Source organism: Girardinichthys multiradiatus, chromosome Y, assembly GCF_021462225.1.
Source record: "Girardinichthys multiradiatus isolate DD_20200921_A chromosome Y, DD_fGirMul_XY1, whole genome shotgun sequence".
In the NCBI taxonomy this organism is placed as follows: domain Eukaryota; kingdom Metazoa; phylum Chordata; class Actinopteri; order Cyprinodontiformes; family Goodeidae; genus Girardinichthys; species Girardinichthys multiradiatus.
The window spans coordinates 22301869-22324279 of NC_061818.1; the positions used below are offsets into that span (position 1 = coordinate 22301869).

The window sequence follows — 22411 nt, forward strand, 5'->3', positions numbered from 1 at the left end:
TTGCTTCATTTTTGAATTAAACTTTAAGAAAGAACATTTCTAATAGAAGTGAAAAAAAGTGACATGAGAGAAATATTTAGCCTTGGTTTCAGTGGTTCCAAACAAATCAGTCTAGGACGAGCATTACTGTAGGAGCTGAAGATGTTCTGATGCTGATGTTCAGTTTCAATCCTTCCCCAGGCAGCAGACTTGGGGTTAGCCATGACCTCTGCCTTTTGCCCGATCACCCTGTCAGTGTGTAGGCTGTGCAAAAAGAAGTCATTGTAAAGAAATCCCTGACCCCTGGCAGTGGACAATGTGTGTGTGTGTGTGTGTGTGTGTGTGTGTGTGTGTACAGACTTGTACGACATGCTCACACCTCCCACTCACAGTCTGTTGCAAAGTCTAGATTGGTCCTGTCAGTGTGCAGCACTGTCATCCCTAAACTTCTGCACGGGCTGCAGTTAGACAGACTAATTAAATTATTATGACTCTGACACTTGATACATGGACAGAGGGGGATCTGAGGCAGACCATCACAGGTGATTCATCACTGGCTAGATGTGTGTGTGTGTTTATGTCTCACAGAACGTCTGTCTGTGTGTGTAACTGAGAAGATGAGGAGATGAGAGAACCAGACAAAGTTGGTGCATTCACTGGCTGGTCTAGGCATCGTCTGACAGAGATAAAGCAGGAGAACTAGAGTAGTACTGAGTGTATTCATATGTGTGCTACTGCAGCCTTGCCTGTGAAAAATGAACGAGCTTTGGCATCTGTGTGCATTTGTTAGCATATGTCAGCATGCAAGCACCAAATGTGACGCAAGGTGGGTTCACATATGTGTTTAAGTGCGGGCATAAACAGAACTGTGTGTGTGTGTGTGTGTGTGTGTGTGCTAGGAGACATGTTTATTAATTCATGAAGTAGTTTCACTATTTCCCCTGTGTGACTCAGAGATGTCTGGCAGCCAAAACCTCCCACCTGTATTTGGAATAATTGATCCAGTCCGACCTGTGGCCATTTCTTATTATACATATCATTAATGCTACAGGGGACACACCTCTCTGTGAGTACAAAATGTCAAAATGTTTTCATTATACCTGATAGTAAGTCACATTCTGTGTGCTTTTGCAGATCGCAACTGATTTAGAGAATATTGTGCAGCAGGAATTCAAAGTGAAATATATTGATTTTATATAAGTGAAATGGATAAGTCCAAAGTCGTGCTGGGGACTGGACTTCTTGCATACTAATGATAAAAATGCAATCATGCATTGGAAAATATAAGGTGAACTGTTTTATTTTTGATCTGCCATGCTCCTGAACCCAGTCTGCCTCAACAAGTCTTCTTGACCAAAATGCTTTGAAAAAATATTCAAACCCCTTCACCTTGAACTTTATAAGCACAAACTCTAATATGTTTTATTGGGATTTTATGTGTAGACCAACACAAAGTAGTGCTCAATTGTGAAGTGGAAGGAAAAATATAACCTAGTTTAAACATTTTTTTTACAAATCAAAATCTGAAAATATGTGCCTTAAATTTGTATTTAGAACTTATAGTACAATTCATTGTAAAACCACCATAAGCTGTAGTTATAGATGGTATATTTTGGGGTGTGTCTCTGCCAGCTTTATACGTCAGGAACAACCTGCAAACAAGAATTAGTTTTCTTCTTACAGTTTGCTGATTTTTCCCTACTGCCCCTCAGTGTTTTGCTTTTTCCCAACTGCAACAGTGTTCTCTTCAATGTTTTTATCCAACTTTAGCGAAAGTTCAGAACTCATGAGTATTCAAAATTTGACCCTCAACAGGCATGGCGCTAGTGGTGCAGGGGGTTAAGTGTGTGACCCTTGTGTGGAGGCCTTAGTCCTCAATGCAGGCTGTTGTAGGATCAAATCCAGGCCTGTCAATGTTTGCTGCATTCCCTTCCCTGCTCTCTCCCCCCTATTTCCTGTCAACCTACCATAAAAAGTAATTTAAAATTAAAGGCTTCTAGTCCTTAAAAAATTCTGATCCTCTCCAAAGTTGAATTTCTGACAGGGATCCAAGCTACTCAGAAGGCAGCCATGACTAAAGGCAATTTTTGATAATGTAAACCAAGTTGGACCCTGATAATCATAAATGAATTAAAATTTATAGTTGCAAAACACCACTGGTAAAAACCAGTCTGCATAAAACTCTGGGCTTCATCAAGGTTTTGCATTCTTTGTGGTTAAGAAAATGTCACATAGTAATATGTCATTTAAACATCCACATCAAGTTTCATTATGAGGTTTGAGCTGTTTGATATAAGCTTTAAAACTTTTCCACAATCTAGAATGATGCTGACAAAAACAGTAAGTATTCATGAATACTCACAACCCCACTTACGGAGAAAAGCAATATTCCTTGCGAAGTTTCAAAAGAAGGGCTGCATGGTGGTGCAGTTGGTAGCACTGTTCCCTTTTATGCAATGGAGATTTCTTTTTTTTTAGCAAACTTGAATTTCTGATTACCATGAAAGTTTTTTATGCCAATTAGAAAAACTAAAATAACATGCTAAAACACACATTTAAGATGATTTACAGTCAAGCTGTATTTTAATATACAGGTCCTTCTCAAAATATTAGCATATTGTGATAAAGTTAATTATTTTCCATAATGTCATGATGAAAATTTAACATTCATATATTTTAGATTCATTGCACACTAACTGAAATATTTCAGGTCTTTTATTGTCTTAATACGGATGATTTTGGCATACAGCTCATGAAAACCCAAAATTCGTATCTCACAAAATTAGCATATTTCATCCGACCAATAAAAGAAAAGTGTTTTTAATACAAAAAACATCAACCTTCAAATAATCATGTACAGTTATGCACTCAATACTGGGTCGAGAATCCTTTGGCAGAAATGACTGCTTCAATGCGGCGTGGCATGGAGGCAATCAGCGTGTGGCACTGCTGAGGTCTTATGGAGGCCCAGGATGCTTCGATAGCGGCCTTTAGCTCATCCAGAGTGTTGGGTCTTGAGTCTCTCAACGTTCTCTTCACAATATCCCACAGATTCTCTATGGGGTTCAGGTCAGGAGAGTTGGCAGGCCAATTGAGCACAGTGATACCATGGTCAGTAAACCATTTACCAGTGGTTTTGGCGCTGTGAGCAGGTGCCAGGTCATGCTGAAAAATGAAATCTTCATCTCCATAAAGCTTTTCAGCAGATGGAAGCATGAAGTGCTCCAAAATCTCCTGATAGCTAGCTGCATTGACCCTGCCCTTGATAAAACACAGTGGACCAACACCAGCAGCTGACACGGCACCCCAGACCATCACTGACTGTGGGTACTTGACACTGGACTTCTGGCATTTTGGCATTTCCTTCTCCCCAGTCTTCCTCCAGACTCTGGCACCTTGATTTCCGAATGACATGCAGAATTTGCTTTCATCCGAAAAAAGTACTTTGGACCACTGAGCAGTCCAGTGCTGCTTCTCTGTAGCCCAGGTCAGGCGCTTCTGCCGCTGCTTCTGGTTCAAAAGTGGCTTGACCTGGGGAATGCGGCACCTGTAGCCCATTTCCTGCACATGCCTGTGCATGGTGGCTCTGGATGTTTCTACTCCAGACTCAGTCCACTGCTTCCGCAGGTCCCCCAAGGTCTGGAATCGGCCCTTCTCCACAATCTTCCTCAGGGTCCGGTCACCTCTTCTCGTTGTGCAGCGTTTTCTGCCACACTTTTTCCTTCCCCCAGACTTCCCACTGAGGTGCCTTGATACAGCACTCTGGGAACAGCCTATTCGTTCAGAAATTTCTTTCTGTGTCTTACCCTCTTGCTTGAGGGTGTCAATAGTGGCCTTCTGGACAGCAGTCAGGTCGGCAGTCTTACCCATGATTGGGGTTTGGAGTGATGAACCAGGCTGGGAGTTTTAAAGGCCTCAGGAATCTTTTGCAGGTGTTTAGAGTTAACTCGTTGATTCAGATGATTAGGTTCATAGCTCGTTTAGAGACCCTTTTAATGATATGCTAATTTTGTGAGATAGGAATTTTGGGTTTTCATGAGCTGTACGCCAAAATCATCCGTATTAAGACAATAAAAGACCTGAAATATTTCAGTTAGTGTGCAATGAATCTAAAATATATGAATGTTAAATTTTCATCATGACATTATGGAAGTATGTATGTATGTAGTGTGAGTGATAATTTACCTTTGGATAATTCAGTTTTTTTATTTTTGGAACAACATAATATTTTGAATTGAGTTTCCATAAAATTGAGCCAAATGTGTTTGAATTCTTTATTTGAAACTAAATAATTCAAGTAAATCAAACTTAAATTCTTTAAATTGAACACACTTAATAAATACACTTGGATATACTTAATTACTTGTAACCAATTAAAGCTATTTATTTAAATTGGATTAACTCCTTTCGACAAATTCTCTCAACTGAGCTGTTGATCTCTGCAGCTCCTCCAGAGTTACCATGGGCATCGTGGCTGCTTCTTTGATTAACACTTAGTTTAGGTGGATGACCATGTCTTGGTAGGTTTTCAGTGATCCATGGGAATTTCAAAATTGGGATACAGTTTTATAACCTTACTCTGCTCTAAACCTCCCCTCAACCTTATTACTGAACCAGTTTGCATTGTTTCTTTGTCTTTATGATGCTGTTTGTTCACTAATGTTCTCTAACAAGCCTCTGAGGCCTTCACAGAAAAGTTGGATTCATATATTCTGAGTAAAGGAAGCTAATTGCAAATGCGCACCACAGTATGCAGAATTTTATTAGCAAAAAAGCTGTGTTGATCAGTTATATATATATTGGATTATCTTCTCCGCTTAGGCCTACTAACATGTTGTATGCTGCTGTCTTAAACTACCAGGGAACAATTTGGGGGAAGATAATCATCGCTTATGAGCGTTACAAGTGGCACACCGCACATTTTGCATGTCTGCTGCTGTGAAGTGTTTGGTGTGAAAGTGAAAGGTGTAACTAATAATATGTGAAACAGAGATTAACTTTTCCCCCAGAGACACTATCGTCGCTGTCTGTGTTTGCTGTACCGAGCCATTCAGACGTGTATAATCAGAGAGAGATCTGAGAAGGCTCCGAACCAAAGAGATATCTGCCATCACCTATCGTCCTGCAGAGCTGTTTGAATAGGGACGAGCTGGGTCCACCTGGCACTGAGATCAAACATTACAAAGCCAAGCTCACCTTGGACTCCTTTTTAACTCATCTCATATATTCATCCCTATTGAGATATTGATTCTGCACATAAACCAGTTAGGTGCCCTGGTTTAAGGTGTTGTTTTGCTGCTCTGTGCTGAAAAATTGTGATTGTTGGGACACATTGCTTATTATGTGTCACCATGAGAGAAAGGTATACTCTCTGCCTATTCCTTCTCATCAAATCTCACTACTTTGTGTTTCTGCTTTACAGTTGTGTTTTTAATCACTTCTCTAGTTTTTTGCATCTTTGAGAACAGCCACAATGTTGCTTTCAAAGTTGCATATTCACTGTGTAGCCACAATGTTGCTTTCAAAGTTGCATATTCACTGTGTCTAGCCTTTTATGTCCTTATGGCCCTATTTCTATTCTTTATGTGCCTACAACATGCATAATTGAATGTATGTGGTGAAATCAAATTTCCAGCCCCTTTGTTGTAGCTGTAACTCCCTTCATTTCCTCTGTCTTGCTTTCCATTATACCACGCATGCACTTTATCTCCCAGAGGTGGTGGGAAGAGGACAGACACTGCAGTTTGATCCTGGCTTTTGTTTTTTCCACAGCTTTTAACTATGAATAAGACACCATTTCTTGGACAAGGTTTTTTCTTCAAGAAGAAGAATATGAAGGTGAACTGACTTTGTTTTTATATTCATTGATGTATTTTTCTGGTTATGGTATAAATGACAACTACAGAGGAATTCATTTTGAATATCTTCAATGGCCTTTTTCGGAATACCCAAAATGAAGTGGGTGTTGAAGCAAAAAAGCAAAACATTTGTGATAGTGGAAGGTGTTTTTGTATAGAAGAATATGATGTCGACAAACAGGGTTTTTGTGTCAAAACATAAGACATTTGTTATGGTCTTAACCAGGATCTACAGTTCTTAAATCTGACCATAATTGTACAAAACCTCACACAGCACCCCCAGTATATAATGAGTTTGAGGAAGTTTGAGTCCATCCATGATTTTATCTCAGTGAGGCAGCTGGTCAGGGTGGAGTGAGTTCCAGTTGTGATGGATTTGTTGGAGATGTAAAGTTGGACATCATTAGCATAGCAGTAAAAGTGAAGACCATGGCCGCGGATGATGGAACCAAGGGGTAGCATGTACAGGATGTAGTCTAGGGGGCCAAGCACCGAACCCTGGGGGACGCCTTGTGACGGAGGAGTAGGTGTAGTTATCGATGCTGATGAATTGTTGCCTGTTTGTGAGATATGACTGTAGCCAGGAGAGGGCAGTACCAGTAATGTTGAGGGAGGATTCTAGATGGGAGAGAAGAATGGTATCGTTGATGGTGTCGAAGGCTGCAGTGAGGTCTAAAAGGAGGAGAATGCTGAGATGACCAGAATCTGAGGAAAGGAGAAGATCATTGGTGACTTTGAGGAGAGCAGTTTCTGTGCTGTGACCTGAACGGAAGCCAGACTGAAATGATTTATACAAATCATTGGAAGTAAGGTGGGTTTTGAGTTGATTGGCAACAGCATGTTCCAGTATTTTAGGCAGAAAGGGGAGATTGGAAATGGGGCGGAAATTCCTTCAACATATAGCATGCTAACGGAGGCCTGTAGAGTACGAGATGGAACTCTTGGGGTATCTGAGCATATTACAATCTGATTTTGGTTTGAATTTGATGAGACGTCCAATTGTGTGAGCTTTCTTTAATGGTGTCCAATGGCAAATAATCTTTTCCAGTCCAACTCTAAAAGTTTAAGTCCAAAGATTTTTGGAAAGGGCTTTATAATCCTTCCCAGGTGGATGAATGAAGCCATTGCTGATGTCTTTCCATCCTGGTGTTGTGTAAACACAAACCTCCAAACCTCTTGCTCCAGCTTCTATAGAGCAGTGCTCTGATAACAGCACATTGCTCCTACATTTCTATTTAAATCAGCAGCATGGGCGTACTTAGTATTCCCTAGGCTATATTTATGGGGAAAATAATTTAATATTTACAGATCATTGAATACAGATTTTAGGATATATTTAAAAAAGTCTTGAGTCTTGTATACATGCATCCAAGCAGTTAGTTTTCTTTACACTTTGTTTTTTTAACAGCTCTGTGAAGTGTTTGGTTAAAAAGAATGAAAGTGTACATGTGGGATAAAAGAACTTGATGTGAAAATACTACTTGACTTTCCATCATTATCTACTGAGCTGCGATGACTACTCTGCTTGAGGGCTGCTTAATGCGCTGAGTGTTGTAAACAGTGGAGTAGGATCCACTTTTACGAAAGTATTTCTGAATCACCCACAGATTCAATTTCTGCTTTTTACTCTGTAAAACAAAAACATCACACACTAAAAAACTTCTGCATATGTCCTGATAAGCTTGGTACATGCAAGTACATTGGAACATCTGAATTTAAATGTACATCCTTTGAATATTCAGTTTGTACATTGAAAATTTGTTTGTGGCATAAAAATCCCTGTTCATTTAAAGGACATAAAAAATATATATATTAATTCCAATATTGCTTTCCACCAAATGTGCCTAAAACTCACAATTACGATCATTTTAAGCATAATAGATGCAATGTTATTGTTTGATACCATTGATAGAAGCTTTGTACAGTAAGATGTTATCAAAACAACAAAACTAGACACACAACCCACTTTATGTGGAACCTCCAACTGTTCGATCTGATGGAAACGATCCAGAGATAAAGGTAGTGGAAGAGTTACGTTTTGGAAAAAGAAACTCTTGCATCATTACCTTAGAGAAGTCATTACAGGGTGCTCTCTATTATGAGGCCCAAATGCTGAAATGTTGTGTTAGTTTTACCCTCAGTGTAATTGAAGCACATCTTCCATCAATCTAGAGAATATTTTCCCCAACGTTTTGGAAATCATCAAGATGTTTTTTGGAAAATATGAGACAGGTTGTGTTGTTTTTGGTCATTAATTTTCTCCTGGAGTAATTGTGGTCGGCTTTCCACTCCTAGGACGGTTAACCAGTGTTTTCTCCATTTAAACATAATGGCTCTCACTGCAATTCACTGGAGTCCCTTTCATGACTGATAGATGTCAATAACTTTTGGGGCTTGATGTGTTGCTTTTTGATATCTTTTAGCCTACTTCATGTTGTCAGACTGGTTCCATTTATGTGATTTCTTGATTTTGGAGGTCTAGGTGTGGCTAGTGAAATTGAATTAAAAAGTGAGATTAACCATGGTTAATTTTTTATTTACTCAGGGTGCAATTACATTGTCACATAGGGACATGTTGGTTTGCATAGCATTTCACTTTAATAGATGAAATCATCAATTAAAAGCCTTTTTTTTCCAGGTTTTCTTCAGCTTAAAATAAAATAATTTTAATTAACTTAAATGTTTAAAAAAAACACACTTGAAACCCTCAAGGGAGTAAATACTTTTTCACAAAATTGCAATACACATAAAAAAACTGGGCTTCCATCATTACATGTTTCAGGAAATGTGACCTCAAAACTTCAGCCCCGGAGACCCTTATAAAAAGGTAGAAAACATGTGCATTTTTTATTACACCAAGGAGATGCACTTGATCCCAATACAGAGATAAAGAAACAAGGCTGTCGAGCTTATCTGTAAAAGACAACATACCAACTTTTAGAGTCTAGATTTAATCAAGTATGTAATAGCAGAAGGCTTGTGGAAAAGATTAGTATACCAGACATGGATATAGTTTCTTTAAGACCTTCTAAGTCTGTCAACATATGGTGAGAACACAGACAGGAGCCTGTGCCTGCATAAACCTACTGTATTGTTCTTTCCATGGTTACCCTACACTTTTTCCATTAGTCTCTTTCCGAACGGGTACAGGCTCATGGCAGAAATGGGTTTTCATTCATCATCCATTGCTCTCTTCCATGCACGCCAGTTTCAGACGTCTTGTGTTTGCACAGCGTATGCCGCCTGTGTATTTTTACTGTCCACTGGCAAGGTGTGGAGAGGAAATGTCTTTCCTCACTTCTCCACAACGCTGGGGTTCAGTACACTCTGTTCCAGCCCCGGCCAGAATCGAGCCTAAAAATAACCAAGAGAGGACAATGCACCTATCTCACCGCTCCCCTCCCCTTCTCCTCTTCTTCCCCTGCCATTTTTCTTTGCTTTAAATGACAGAAAACCCGCATCAAAAAGACCAAAAGGGTGGCTGTTGGTGGGGGGTAGAACATTTTACACAATTGCTTGCCTCCTTGGGGGGAGGAAGCTTTTCTCTATGTGTGAATGAACATCCAAAAGAGCATACAAACAACAGTCAACAGTGGTAAAAAGCTGTTGCCCAACTGATCCCCAACTAAGCACTTCTAACAAGGAGAGACTGCTGTGTTTTTCTTTTGAGCAGACAAAATAAAGTCCAAAAAACATCTATCCAAGGTCTAACTTCCTTTGCTCCATTTTCTTCCCATGGATCTCAGATAAAAGTAATCCTCTCTTTATGTTTGGATTCACTCTGGATGATCCAAATCGACCGAGTGTCTGTCTCGAGCTGAATCTCCCAATACAATGTACTCTATTAATAGAGACTCTATTAATTACTAGTTAAAACTGTCTAAATAGGGAACTAGTATGTGTGAGATGGGTGAGACATTCTGCAATTCAAAGATGTTATAATATGCTTACCATGGTCACCACAAAACGGTGTGTTTATGTGGTGTAAGCTGCTTTATAATCTCAAAGCCCCTTATCTCTGTGGTTGTGTAATTAAGCAGGCGAAACAAAGAACACTGTAATTAATCATAATATCCCTGAATGTGTCTCTGTGTCACTGGATCTCCAAGGCTTAGCCGCTCAGCACACCTGGAGCCGTTACAAAGGCTGCAGGTACTGCTGAGTGTCAGATCCTGGAAAAAAATACAACTTATCTTTTGTGGGATGCAAAGGATTGGGAAGGTGTTGTCTAAGTGGTGTTTTTCATCTTTTCCAGTTTTGAAATAACAAAATGGTCTTGAAATCCTAGAGTGGCTGTAAGCAGTGTTTAAGTTTTTGTTTTGTCCGTTCTTTTGGCAAGAGGTTTCTATAATTCTGTGAAATCTATTTTGTCCTCATTTTTTTTTTTGTCAGTGTATTTAAGTTATGTTTATAACAGAAATCCTTCTCTGATATTGCTCAAAATCTGGAGATTAATGTACCATGCTAAAGGACAGATATTGTTTTTTTTTTTATCCAGACAACCTTAAAAGTCCCTGACTGTCATAGTTTGGGGTTTTTGTGGACCAAAGTGCAGAGACAGGCGAGGAGATGGCATGGCGAGCAGAACGATGATTTATTTCAAATCCAATACTGGCAAAGCAGAAGGCAGGCAGGCAGGGTGTACAGTGGGTATGCAGGAGTCGCGGTCAGACAGAGTACAAGAACAAAATGAAGAAGTTGACGAAGGGAAGGTGACGCATCAAACCAGCGAGGAACAAGGAAAACAGACCAACTAATATACAGAGGGAAATGAATGTGGAACAAAAGACAGGTAATCAACAAAACTAGGGACAGGTGTGACATGGCAAGCAGGGAGTCTGAAGGACAGGTGAAATTAATACAAAACTAAACCATGGGAGAAGGGACTAATTAACAAACTCAGAGAAACAGATCTAAGAAAACCATAACAACCTAAGATATAAGAACCAGGCAAATAAGAATTAACAAAAGAAACCATAAAGGAAACCCTAACTGCAAAAGTAAACAAACCCAAACAAACACTGACTGAAACTAACTGGGAGGAAACCAGAGAAAGCGAAGACTAGAATGCAAACCAAAACGTAAACAATAAGCGGAGCTAAGTATAGTGGCAAACAATAACTACAAGCTAACCTATAGAAGGAACTGAAACAATAGAAACCAGCACGGGGAACTAAACTAGGGATAAGGCTGGCAAGAACTACAAACATAAAAGGGAAACGAACACTGAGTAAATAATAACTGAAGGGGAACAAATGACAAGAGGAGGAACAGGGCAAAGAAACTAATAAACTAGAAGTGTGCAGCAATAACAAATAACCTAACCATAAACAAACACAGAGACACTAAACGGGAAACTAAACTAGAGAACCCAAGGAAGCAAGAACTGTAATAATAATAATAATAATCAGGAGAAAGCAACCACCAAGGGAACTATGGGCGAGGGGAGAAAGAACTACAAACACTGGGAGGCAGGAGAGAGAACAAAACTATTAGGAAACAGAAGGAAATAAACACATGACTACTAAACCCAAAGAAATAGAAACACGTAACAGAAGAGAAAACAAACGCAAAACAACAAGAAAGTCCAACTTGGCACATCCTGACACCTAAAGCATGAAACAAAAAAATTGCAATGAGCCTTTTCATTGTTTATTAGTCTAAGTAAGTTAAAAACTCACCTTTTCCTCAAAAAAAGAGCCTGCAATGCCAGAGCACTCAAAAACGGAAAGGCACAACCATATATTCATAGTGACATAGCTATCTACAGCAGGATGCAACAGTTGATTGCTCTGAACAGAAAACAGATTGTTTCCTTTAAAAGACCTCTCTAACTAGAATACGTCGAAAGGATAAGTGGTGACCCATTGGCACCACAGGAACAGGATAGAGTGAGCATAATTACTTTCCCCAGAGATTCAGTTCTGGAGGAAAAGTAGTTGAGGTTTAGAAAGTATGTATGAGTTTGGACTTCAAAGCAATAGGAAACTTGCACTTTTGTCCCAAGATTATGTAAAAAAATCTTGGATTTTAGGGATGGAAGAACCCAAAGGCCGAGGACACCCGACAGTTTATGTCACAGCGTTAACAGAGGTAATAACCGCTGAGTTGGCAGCCAGACCAATGAGGTGTTATTTGTTAGCATGAAGTTTCTCAGGTAGGAAAGCATGTTGCTGTAGCTTGTTTTTTTTTTTTTTACTTTTTGTATTGTCCTTACATCCACAGATTACAAGCAGAATGGACTATTCTTTTAATGCCTAGTGGAGAGTGCAAATTTAGCAGTTCTTTAAGGTACCACTGTTAGATAACAGTTATCCTTACTTTTTTCTCCTCATTGGAAAAATGACCGCATAATCTTTGCCTTAATACACTTGAGCTGGAGACTGTGCTACTCCGACTTTCTTCTTGGGTGGCCACTGTGTTCAATTCAATTCAATTCAGTTTTATTTATATAGCGCCAATTCACAACACATGTTGTCTCAAGGAACTTCACAACTGTCAGGTACATACATTCCAATTAACCCTATTGAACAGTGCAGTCGGAGTTAGCTTTTTATTCAAATTGGATAAAAAAAATTTCTATCTAAGGAAACCCAGCAGATTGCATCCAGTCAGTGACTTGCAGCATTCCCTCCTCCCGGATGAGCATGTAGAGACAGTGGACAGTCACTGGCATTGACTTTGCAGCAATCCCTCATGACTGTGTGTTATGTGTTGATGCCAGAATTCAGCGTTCCAAACATAATATCTATCTTCTATCGACTATTCTCTCTGCTAAATTGGGGCTGCTTTCTTTTCTCCGCATGTTTTTTGTGAATGTAACCATACATAGGTTTGCAGAGAGCCTCTGTGTTTCAGTCATTGCACCACTTATGTTCTAAAGATTGCTTTTAGATTTTTGTACGATTCATCGTGCATGCATGCAGCCAAAAGTCGATGCCAGGGATTATCCAGAGAGATACTGTCTCTGTCTTGGATAAGCTTCACTAACTGACACTTGCACACTGATATAAACACACACTGCCCAAAGCTAGATTGATCCTTTTCCACTATTTGCCACTTACTGACCCTTCTTTACCTCTGAACTGAGATCAGTGTCAAATCACTCCACTTAAGTGATCAGCAGACACTAGAATGAGTCTGAGATCAACACCAAACAGAGGCGAGGATGGGTGAGAAGGCTGTAAGGCTCGGTGTGAGCAATCGCGATGAATTGAGGTTGAAATAAAGTGTAAAAAAGACGTCATTACGCCCAGTACTGACATACTGTAAGTATGCTGCACCAAGGGCAACCTGGTAAAAATGCATTATATTTGTTGTGCTTTATTTTTTGGAATGTTGGAATTGTTTTGTCTGAGCAAAAATGTAGCCAAATGTGGGATGAGGGGGAGGGAAATGGGCAATGAATCGTCTGAGATCATTTTCAAACAGCTGCTAGGCAAACTTTGCACACAAATAAATAAGTCTCAAAATTGAAAAACATTAAAATGCTTTTTAATGAAAAAATATGTTTCAAATATGTTTTAAAAGTTAAGTTTTTAAATACATTAGGAAGTATTTACAATGGGATACTTATACCTTTTTAAGTCTACAGTTCCTTGCAAAGTAATCATACCCCTTGACCTTTATCACTTTTTGCGACATTACAAAATCAAGCATCAATGTATTTTACTGGGATTTTATAGTATAGACCAATAGAAAGTTGATGAATTATACATATGGTTTTCCTTTTTTTCAAAAATAAAAACCTCAAAACTTTGTATCCAACCCCCTTTACCTCTAGATAAAATTGAATGCAACCAATTCTCTTCGTAAGATACTTAATTAGCAAACAGAATCCACCTTTGTGTAATTTAATCCCTGTATAAATATAGCTATTTTATGAAGGCCTTAGAATGTTGTTAGAGAACACTAGAGAACAAACAGCATCGCAACGACCAACGAACAGAGAAGACAGGCTAGGGATAACGTTATTTAGGAGTTTAAAGCAGCCTTAGGTTCAAAACAGCATCCCAAGCGTTGTCTCCCTAAGTTCAGTCCATCATGTGAAAGCGTAAGGAGTTTGATACGACTGCAAGCCTACCAAGTCATGACCGTTCTAAACCAACAAGATGTTGAAGGACAGGCAGCCAAGTGGTCCTTGATAACTCTGGATGAGCTTTAGAGATCCATAGCTCAGGTGAAAGAATCTGTAGACAGGACTTGTGCACTCCAAGTATCCTTCCTTGATGGAGGAGTGGCAAGAAGAAAGCCATAAGAGGTCATGTTCGCAGTTTGCCACAAGCCAAATAAGAGAAACAGATATGACAAGAAAATTAAGTCAAATATAAGGATACATTTTTTTGTTTTTTTCGGGTACTCAGGCTTACAAAAGCATGCAGGTTGGGCTGACTGGCACCGAATTCCCATTAGGTGGTTTTTCTCATCAGACTCTGTGTTAGCCTGGTAATCTGTCCAGGGTGTACTAAATATTTTGTCTCGTAACCCCAGAAGGTAGATTCTAGCCCCCTGGAAATTCTTGTCAGGATGGATGGATGATAATAGCTCCTCCACCAAAAGTACCAAAAATTTTAGCTGACTGATTAAGGTAGTTACAGTTACAGAGTTCCAAGTACGTGGTACTGTAAATGAAAATGATATAAAGGAACTTTAAGGTTTCTATAAGTTCGGGTTATCTGGGGTTATATGCACCTTTGTGTGTCATTGAAGTCTGGTGTGAAGAATAGAGGCAGAATCCTACTTTGAAGTTCATGTATTGCTGACTTTGTGTTTTTGTGAAGTGGTATGCATCACGCTGTTCATGCCAACAATGCAGCTGTCGCACTGTTGATTCTCTGAGTTGCTGGGTTTTTGTGTTTAAACACACACTGATATAGCTCTAAACCACCACTGTTTGGTCTGTGTGAATTATGAAGAGAATAGCAGCAGCTGAAAGAGAAACAGGGTATTTTGGACACTGACAAATTAATGGATAGAAAATACTCATCTTGATTATTACAATTTGAATTCAGCTTGATTATGTGATTAGCAAATTGATAGGAAGATATTTAGTCAGAGGAGTAGTTTGCTTCTAATAAAATCAAATGGTGAAAATTTAGTATTGGACACTTAGATCTAACCCTTGGATGTTACATTTGTTCCTTTTTGCTTTTTAACATGTCAAACTGATTTTAATGGCTTTGAATGAACCATAATGGAATTTAAATCCTGATACTGAATATCATTATTGTTGTTGTAAAAGCAGCTGTGTTGAATTGTACGTCTAGGACCAAGGGCATTTCTCAAACTCCCTAAATTTTCAAATGCTGCTTCAGGAGAGGCTTTAGTTCAGCTTTACTACTGGAAGCCGAGGGTCCCAGCTTCAGCGTTAAAAAGAAATTAACAAAAGACAACAAAGAGGTGGCTAGCTTCTTAAATAAGCTTCAGCTTTAATGCTGCCCGTGCCAAAGCATACAGACGTAAAGTTGTAAATCCCCACTTCAAAAGAGGAGATGCACTTCTGCTATGGATAGATGGTGAGTAATCTATCCAACTACTGGAAAAATATGAAATTAATCATTTCTGTCTTTGCTAATATTTATTGAAGTCCAAGCAGTTTTTGCAATATTGATATTGCATACAGTAATATTGTTATAACAATTAATTTGTGATATATTGTGCAGGCCTACTATCCATCTATCCGAGCATTCGTCCTTCCAAGCGTATATCCATCCAGGTGTCCGTTCATGCGTCCATCTCTCCGTCCGTCCCTTCATTGTTTTCCACAGACTACTATCCCCCACTGTTTTCTGGACTTCTGTTTAAATCACTTTCTGTTGTTTCATCTGCACCCGTCAGATTGTCTGGCAACAGCAACTAAGCTGGCACTGGGAAACACAAAAACCACATGTATTGTGTGGTGAGACATCACATAAGCACACATGAACAGGCAGGCAGCTTGACAAAGAGCGCAGCAGACAGATCGTGTGAGGATAAAAAAAAAGAAGAAAAGAATAGCAAATTTCAGATAATGACAGAGAAAAACACAGTCAGCTTGTGTACAAGCTGTCACACATGTCTACGAGTTTTTGCTCTTCCCTCTGGATCTGCAGCGAGGTCCCAATGTAAATATCACCATTGCTGACATTGAGACGAGTCAGGTGCCATGGCAGTCATGTCACAGTGAGTGACACTTTGGCAGGACAGATCCCAGTTGAGTGGAAGACAATAGCACAATTTCATTTAGCCCCAACAGATGAGAAGAAGCCAATATCTGTAGAACACAGAGTATTATGTGCCATTTTTTGTACATGTGGGAGTGAGTGTGGGTGTAGACATGCATTTGTTTGTCTTTATGCTTTTGCTTCATTGTGTGTCCATGTAACTCAGTTTTAGGTTGATTGATGCTAATTTACTTGCACAACCAGTGGCGTACTGCCGTTCTCTGTTTGTCTCTCCTTACTAAACTGTTTGCTCGGCAGTTTGCATAAAACCAAATAAGGATAAAATGCTTTGTGTGTTTGTCCTTTGATATTTTCCCCCATAGACTAAGATCTAAAGAACTTGTGGGTGTATTCACTTTAAGATTGTATAAAAGTCCAATGACAGAAACACAATCTGGTTTCATTTTCAATGTTGTTTTTATAACTACAATATCTGTTTTTCTTTCTCCTACTTATCTTTCTCAGTTTGTTGTTTCGTGGTCCACAAACGGTGCCATGAGTTCGTTACCTTTTCCTGTCCTGGTGCTGATAAGGGTCCTGACACAGATGTAAGTTTATAGTTTGTCTTTACATTTTCAGCTGTTTTGATTATTGTCCAAAAATGATTCCTTGTGATTGATTTATTTGCAAAAAAAAACAAACAAACTTAAACACATTTTATTGGGATTTTATGTGATAGACCAGCACTAGGTAGCACATATTTATAAATTTGACTTTTACAAATAAAAATAGGAAAATGGTTGCTTACATTTTTATCCAGCTCTGTTTTCTCTAAATGAAATCCAGTGCTACCAGAAGACACAACAGCAAACCTGGCAAAACATAGCTGACAGGCAGGTCTAGAGAAAGTTAATTATAGAAGCACCCCAGATATCCATGGTAACTTTGGAGGAGCTGCAGAGATCCAAACCTCATATGTGTGTTGACGGGACAACTAGTTGTGCACTCCTCCAATCCTTGATCAGTTGCCTAGAAAGGAACATAATGACTTTTAAGCAAACTGTCTGGACTTTTATTCAAGCTTGCAAATTGAGAAAGCACACATTGCAGTACAGGCAGCAGAAGTGTGAGTTCTGTGAGAAGGCCACATCTGTCTATACACCAAGACAGTTGCTGCACAGATTTTATTGGGCAAAAAATCCCACATGATATCTTTGAACCACCATGGGAAGTCACAGCCTGAATGCAGCACAGTAGGTGGCTTGTTGAGTTTCACATCAGACAGAACATGAATAAATATTGGGAAATATAGGGACACATTGACGTTTTTTTTGGGTACTCAGACTTACAAAAGCATGCAGGTTGGGTTGACTGGCACTGAATTCCCATTAGGTGGTTTTTCTCATTAGACTCTGTGTTAGCCTGGTAATCTGTCCAGGGTGTACTAAATCATTTCTAGTTTTTCATTCTTTCTTTCTTTCTTTTTTTTTTCTTTTGGTTTTGGGATTTTCATTCATGTGTTTGAATATAGAAGGAAGTAAATACATAGACTGATTATTCAAAGTGATCTACACTATCTCCAATAGTTAAGATTAGGTGAAGTTTAAGAGATTTGAAATTATTTACGTTAGTTCTTAATTATCAGTTGTAGTAATTAAGGTTTTATAGAGGTTTTGCTATTGACAATGTAAAACACATAATTTTTAAGGTTGTTTTTTTTTAGAAAAGCTAAATATTGGAAAGACAATCTATGTGTTATTAACTAGACATGTATTTATATATAATTGGATGGATAGATATGTAGGCATGAAGGTAGGCAGGCTGGCAGTTTCATTTTATTTGAATTTATTACATTTGGCATCAATGCAGATCTCTTTCACTTCTGTAAAAAAATTACCACATGTACCCTTCCTCTGTAGCCGGCTTGATAAATGGTTTTTTATTACATATATGGATTTAAGTACTTTGAGTCTGTTAACTGAAAAGATAAGGGAAGGATATATTGACTTTTGAAAGCAAGGTCACTTTTCATAGTGGAAAATATCAACCCCTACACCACATGATGTCAAATTCAGGAAAAAGAGGCGTAGGTATAGAGGTAAAATAAGGAAACAAATTTAGACTAAACTTGTAGCTACCTGAGACCAAAGTATCTGACATCGTGTTTAGCAATGAAGAAGGAGGAGGAGGGAAATGTGAATGTAGCTTCTCATAGATAAGAACTTTGTAGCTTATTTCACATCTCTGGTTTTTTGGAAAGCTTTGATTTGCTTTTACTTATTTTTGACCAATTCGATTTCTCTTTAGGACCTATATTATTGTATTATACAAAGACATAGCATTCCTGATCAGTCTTTAATTTGTTTTAAAAGCAATGTCACACCAGGTGTCGGAGAGAATGGCTTCTGAAAAACAGGGTTTTGTAAAAATGTTAAACAAATTGTTAAAATGAATATTGATTTGACTTTGATTGTAAGTTGTCTTCAGTATCTTATATTAGCAGTTAGCGTCACTAGAGAAGAAGTTTGCATATATTTGCCTTAGAGAATATAGACCTCGAGCTTTCTATAAGCCTGAATACCTTTAAAAATAAAAACAATTATCCATGACAGATAGAAGTTGAAAGCTCACAAGGATAAAACAAAGGAATTTTTCTTTACTAGATACAGGTCCTTCTCAAAATATTAGCATATTGTGATGAAGTTCATTATTTTCCATAATGTCATGATGAAAATTTAACATTCCTATATTTTAGATTCATTGCACACTAACTGAAATATTTCAGGTCTTTTATTGTCTTAATACGGATGATTTTGGCATACAGCTCATGAAAACTCTAAATTCCTATCTCACAAAATTAGCATATTTCATCCGACCAATAAAAGAAAAGTGTTTTTAATACAAAAAACGTCAACCTTCAAATAATCATGTACAGTTATGCACTCAATACTTGGTCCGGAATCCTTTTGCAGAAATGACTGCTTCAATGCGGCGTGACATGGAGGCAATCAACCTGTGGCACTGCTGAGGTCTTATGGAGGCCCAGGATGCTTCGATAGCGGCCTTTAGCTCATCCAGAGTGTTGGGTCTTGAGTCTCTCAATGTTCTCTTCACAATATCCCACAGATTCTCTATGGGGTTCAGGTCAGGAGAGTTGGCAAGCCAATTGAGCACAGTGATACCATGGTCAGTAAACCATTTACCAGTGGTTTTGGCACTGTGAGCAGGTGCCAGGTCGTGCTGAAAAATGAAATCTTCATCTCCAAAAAGCTTTTCAGCAGATGGAAGCATGAAGTGCTCCAAAATCTCCTGATAGCTAGCTGCATTGACCCTGCCCTTGATAAAACACAGTGGACCAACACCAGCAGCTGACACGGCACCCCAGACCATCACTGACTGTGGGTACTTGACACTGGACTTCTGGCATTTTGGCACTTCCTTCTCCCCAGTCTTCCTCCAGACTCTGGCACCTTGATTTCCGAATGACATGCAGAATTTGCTTTCATCCGAAAAAAGTACTTTGGACCACTGAGCAACAGTCCAGTGCTGCTTCTCTGTAGCCCAGGTCAGGCGCTTCTGCCGCTGTTTCTGGTTCAAAAGTGGCTTGACCTGGGGAATGCGGCACCTGTAGCCCATTTCCTGCACACGCCTGTGCACGGTGGCTCTGGATGTTTCTACTCCAGACTCAGTCCACTGCTTCCGCAGGTCCCCCAAGGTCTGGAATCGGCCCTTCTCCACAATCTTCCTCAGGGTCCGGTCACCTCTTCTCGTTGTGCAGCGTTTTCTGCCACACTTTTTCCTTCCCACAGACTTCCCACTGAGGTGCCTTGATACAGCACTCTGGGAACAGCCTATTCGTTCAGAAATTTCTTTCTGTGTCGTACCCTCTTGCTTGAGGGTGTCAATAGTGGCCTTCTGGACAGCAGTCAGGTCGGCAGTCTTACTCATGATTGGGGTTTTGAGTGATGAACCAGGCTGGGAGTTTTAAAGGCCTCAGGAATCTTTTGCAGGTGTTTAGAGTTAACTCGTTGATTCAGATGATTAGGTTCATAGCTCGTTTAGAGACCCTTTTAATGATATGCTAATTTTGTGAGATAGGAATTTTGGGTTTTCATGAGCTGTATGCCAAAATCATCCGTATTAAGACAATAAAAGACCTGAAATATTTCAGTTAGTGTGCAATGAATCTAAAATATATGAATGTTAAATTTTCATCATGACATTATGGAAAATAATGAACTTTATCACAATATGCTAATATTTTGAGAAGGACCTGTATGTGCTCAGAACACTGCATCAGGTTAAAGCTATTCCACAAGATGGCACGTTCAATGGTGCAATGTTTAGTGCAGAATGCACCCTCAGATGCATCCCCTCATGCTTCTGATTAGCTCGTAAAAGTTTTAGTAGTGTTTCCCTCTCCAAAGCAACGCTGAAGCCAGCTGTGCTGCAGATTTTGAGGAAACATCCTAGTGCTGATTCCCACAGTTGTGACAATAGGATGGTTGGGCATTCAGCAGGGATCCAGAGGTGCACAGTGGGCTCAATGTTTGGCTTTAAACTGGAACCAGGTTTTTCAAATGTGCCACAATCCAGCAATGTTCATATGGTCTTGGAGATCCTGCAGAATAAAAGGTCACCTAAATCCTGGATGAAGGGACATTACCAGTGGAAATACAGGCTTCTCTTCACTCAAACTGTTTGTACTAACACACACTCTCATTTGGAGAGTGGTGTTTATCTCCACTCCATAGTGCCAAACAGAAAAGGCCAATTAAGACTCTTGTTTTCCCTGTCTTCAGCTTCCCCAGACTGAAAGCGCTGCTAATGAATTTTGTATGGCTAAGCCAATTAAAGGATGTATATTCACAATAATAGTGCATTCCAATCACAGATTAAAATCTCCATTCATAAGTGCATTGTTTGAAATTCTTGATTAACTGCAGTATTTATGTAATGTTAGTTTCACACCTCCTCATTTTTTTATTTAGACTTTCTGCATTAAATAAAACCAAAAGAAAGTTTCATAGGTGAGAGGTGAGCACTTTAGTAAAGCTGTTACACCTAAGGCAAATATGACAGCATGCAGTTTTAATGTCTTATGATTATGAAGTTTTTTGCCTTGTCTTCGGCTTCTCTCCTACTCTTCATTTTTTATTTTTCATAACACTCTTGGGTCCACTCTTGTCATTCATCAGCTCAGCTCTGTCTTTCAGCCTGCTTAGCTATAATTCTTTCTCTTTCATCTCCATCTCTCTGCTACTCACACACCTACATCCATGGCTTAGATCTCCCATTGTGAATCTTAGCATGCCTGTTATTATACCCATTATCTTTCAAACCGATTCGGTTCAGAGTCAGTGAGAAGGTCTCTGAGGGATGAAACGGGCTGAATGCTAAATGAACATATGGGATTCACCAGCAGCTCTTTAAAGATACAAAACACTTGATCTCATTTAAGGTTTCTCAGGATTTGTCACTTTAGTCAATCAAAGTACACAAAGCCTAACATAAAAAAAGCACACATCAAAACATTGCATTCAGATGCTTTTTAGGTCCAGCACACCTAATTATAAACCTCTCAGTTTATGTTTACTATTTATAACTGGTGCCCAGAAATGTCTGGGAGAAAAACCTGTCAAATTCCTTTAGCAAATTAAGAAAACTGACAAATTAAATCAAAATTACTAAAGTTTATTTAATGCTGTTGTAGTTATGTTTTAAATTTTTCACCAAAGATTTAAAAAAATCTGGTTTTACATATGCTGAATCTGAAATCTGAATCTGAAGTGCTTTGGTTTATATGTACTTTAATTCTAAAATACAATTTCTTAGTAAAATAAACCTATTTGAAACTGGGTTTCCTATCAGCTTTATGATCATTTATTACAATCGTAAAAACAAATTGTGGACATTTCATTGGATATTCAGTTCTTTATGAAGAAATGTTCCTGTTACCTTTACTGATGTCTAACCTTTTTTTTTGTTGCATCCTATGACATCTGGCAGAAAGCTAACAGCATTTAAAAAAACATGGTGGTGGTAGTGTGATGATCTGGGGATGGTTTCTGCTTGCTGACTTGCAGAATTTTATTAACTATGATTTCTAATCTCTCCCAAAAATACTTAAGGAAAAAATCCACCCATCAGGTGGCCTAGTAAAAGTCTGGACTTAAATCCGAATAGGATACAAAGCATTCAGAATTCCTCCACAGTGATGTAGATGACACTGTGTCAGTTATGACAAACATTTAATGGGGCAGCTGTTGTCGTCAAGGGTGACACAACATGTGATTAGTTTTAGGGGGCAATTACTTTTTCACAGGTTGGTTTGAATAGCTTTTTCTGCTTAAGAAATAAAATCATAATTTGAAAACTATTTGGATTGTATTTGATGATCTGAAATATTTAAATGTGACAAACAAGTTTTTT

At 38.9% G+C, this 22411-nt stretch overlaps 1 protein-coding gene across 2 annotated transcripts in view; it reads left to right on the forward strand.

The window, feature by feature from the left end:
- LOC124864797 (protein kinase C alpha type-like) overlaps positions 1 to 22411 on the forward strand; it is a 157904-nt gene that overhangs the window by 32155 nt on the left and 103338 nt on the right. For both annotated transcript variants that reach the window (XM_047359707.1, XM_047359708.1), the window contains exon 3: positions 16505 to 16587. In XM_047359707.1, the coding sequence (XP_047215663.1) occupies positions 16505 to 16587 (83 nt within the window). The remainder of the gene's footprint in view (positions 1 to 16504; positions 16588 to 22411) is intronic.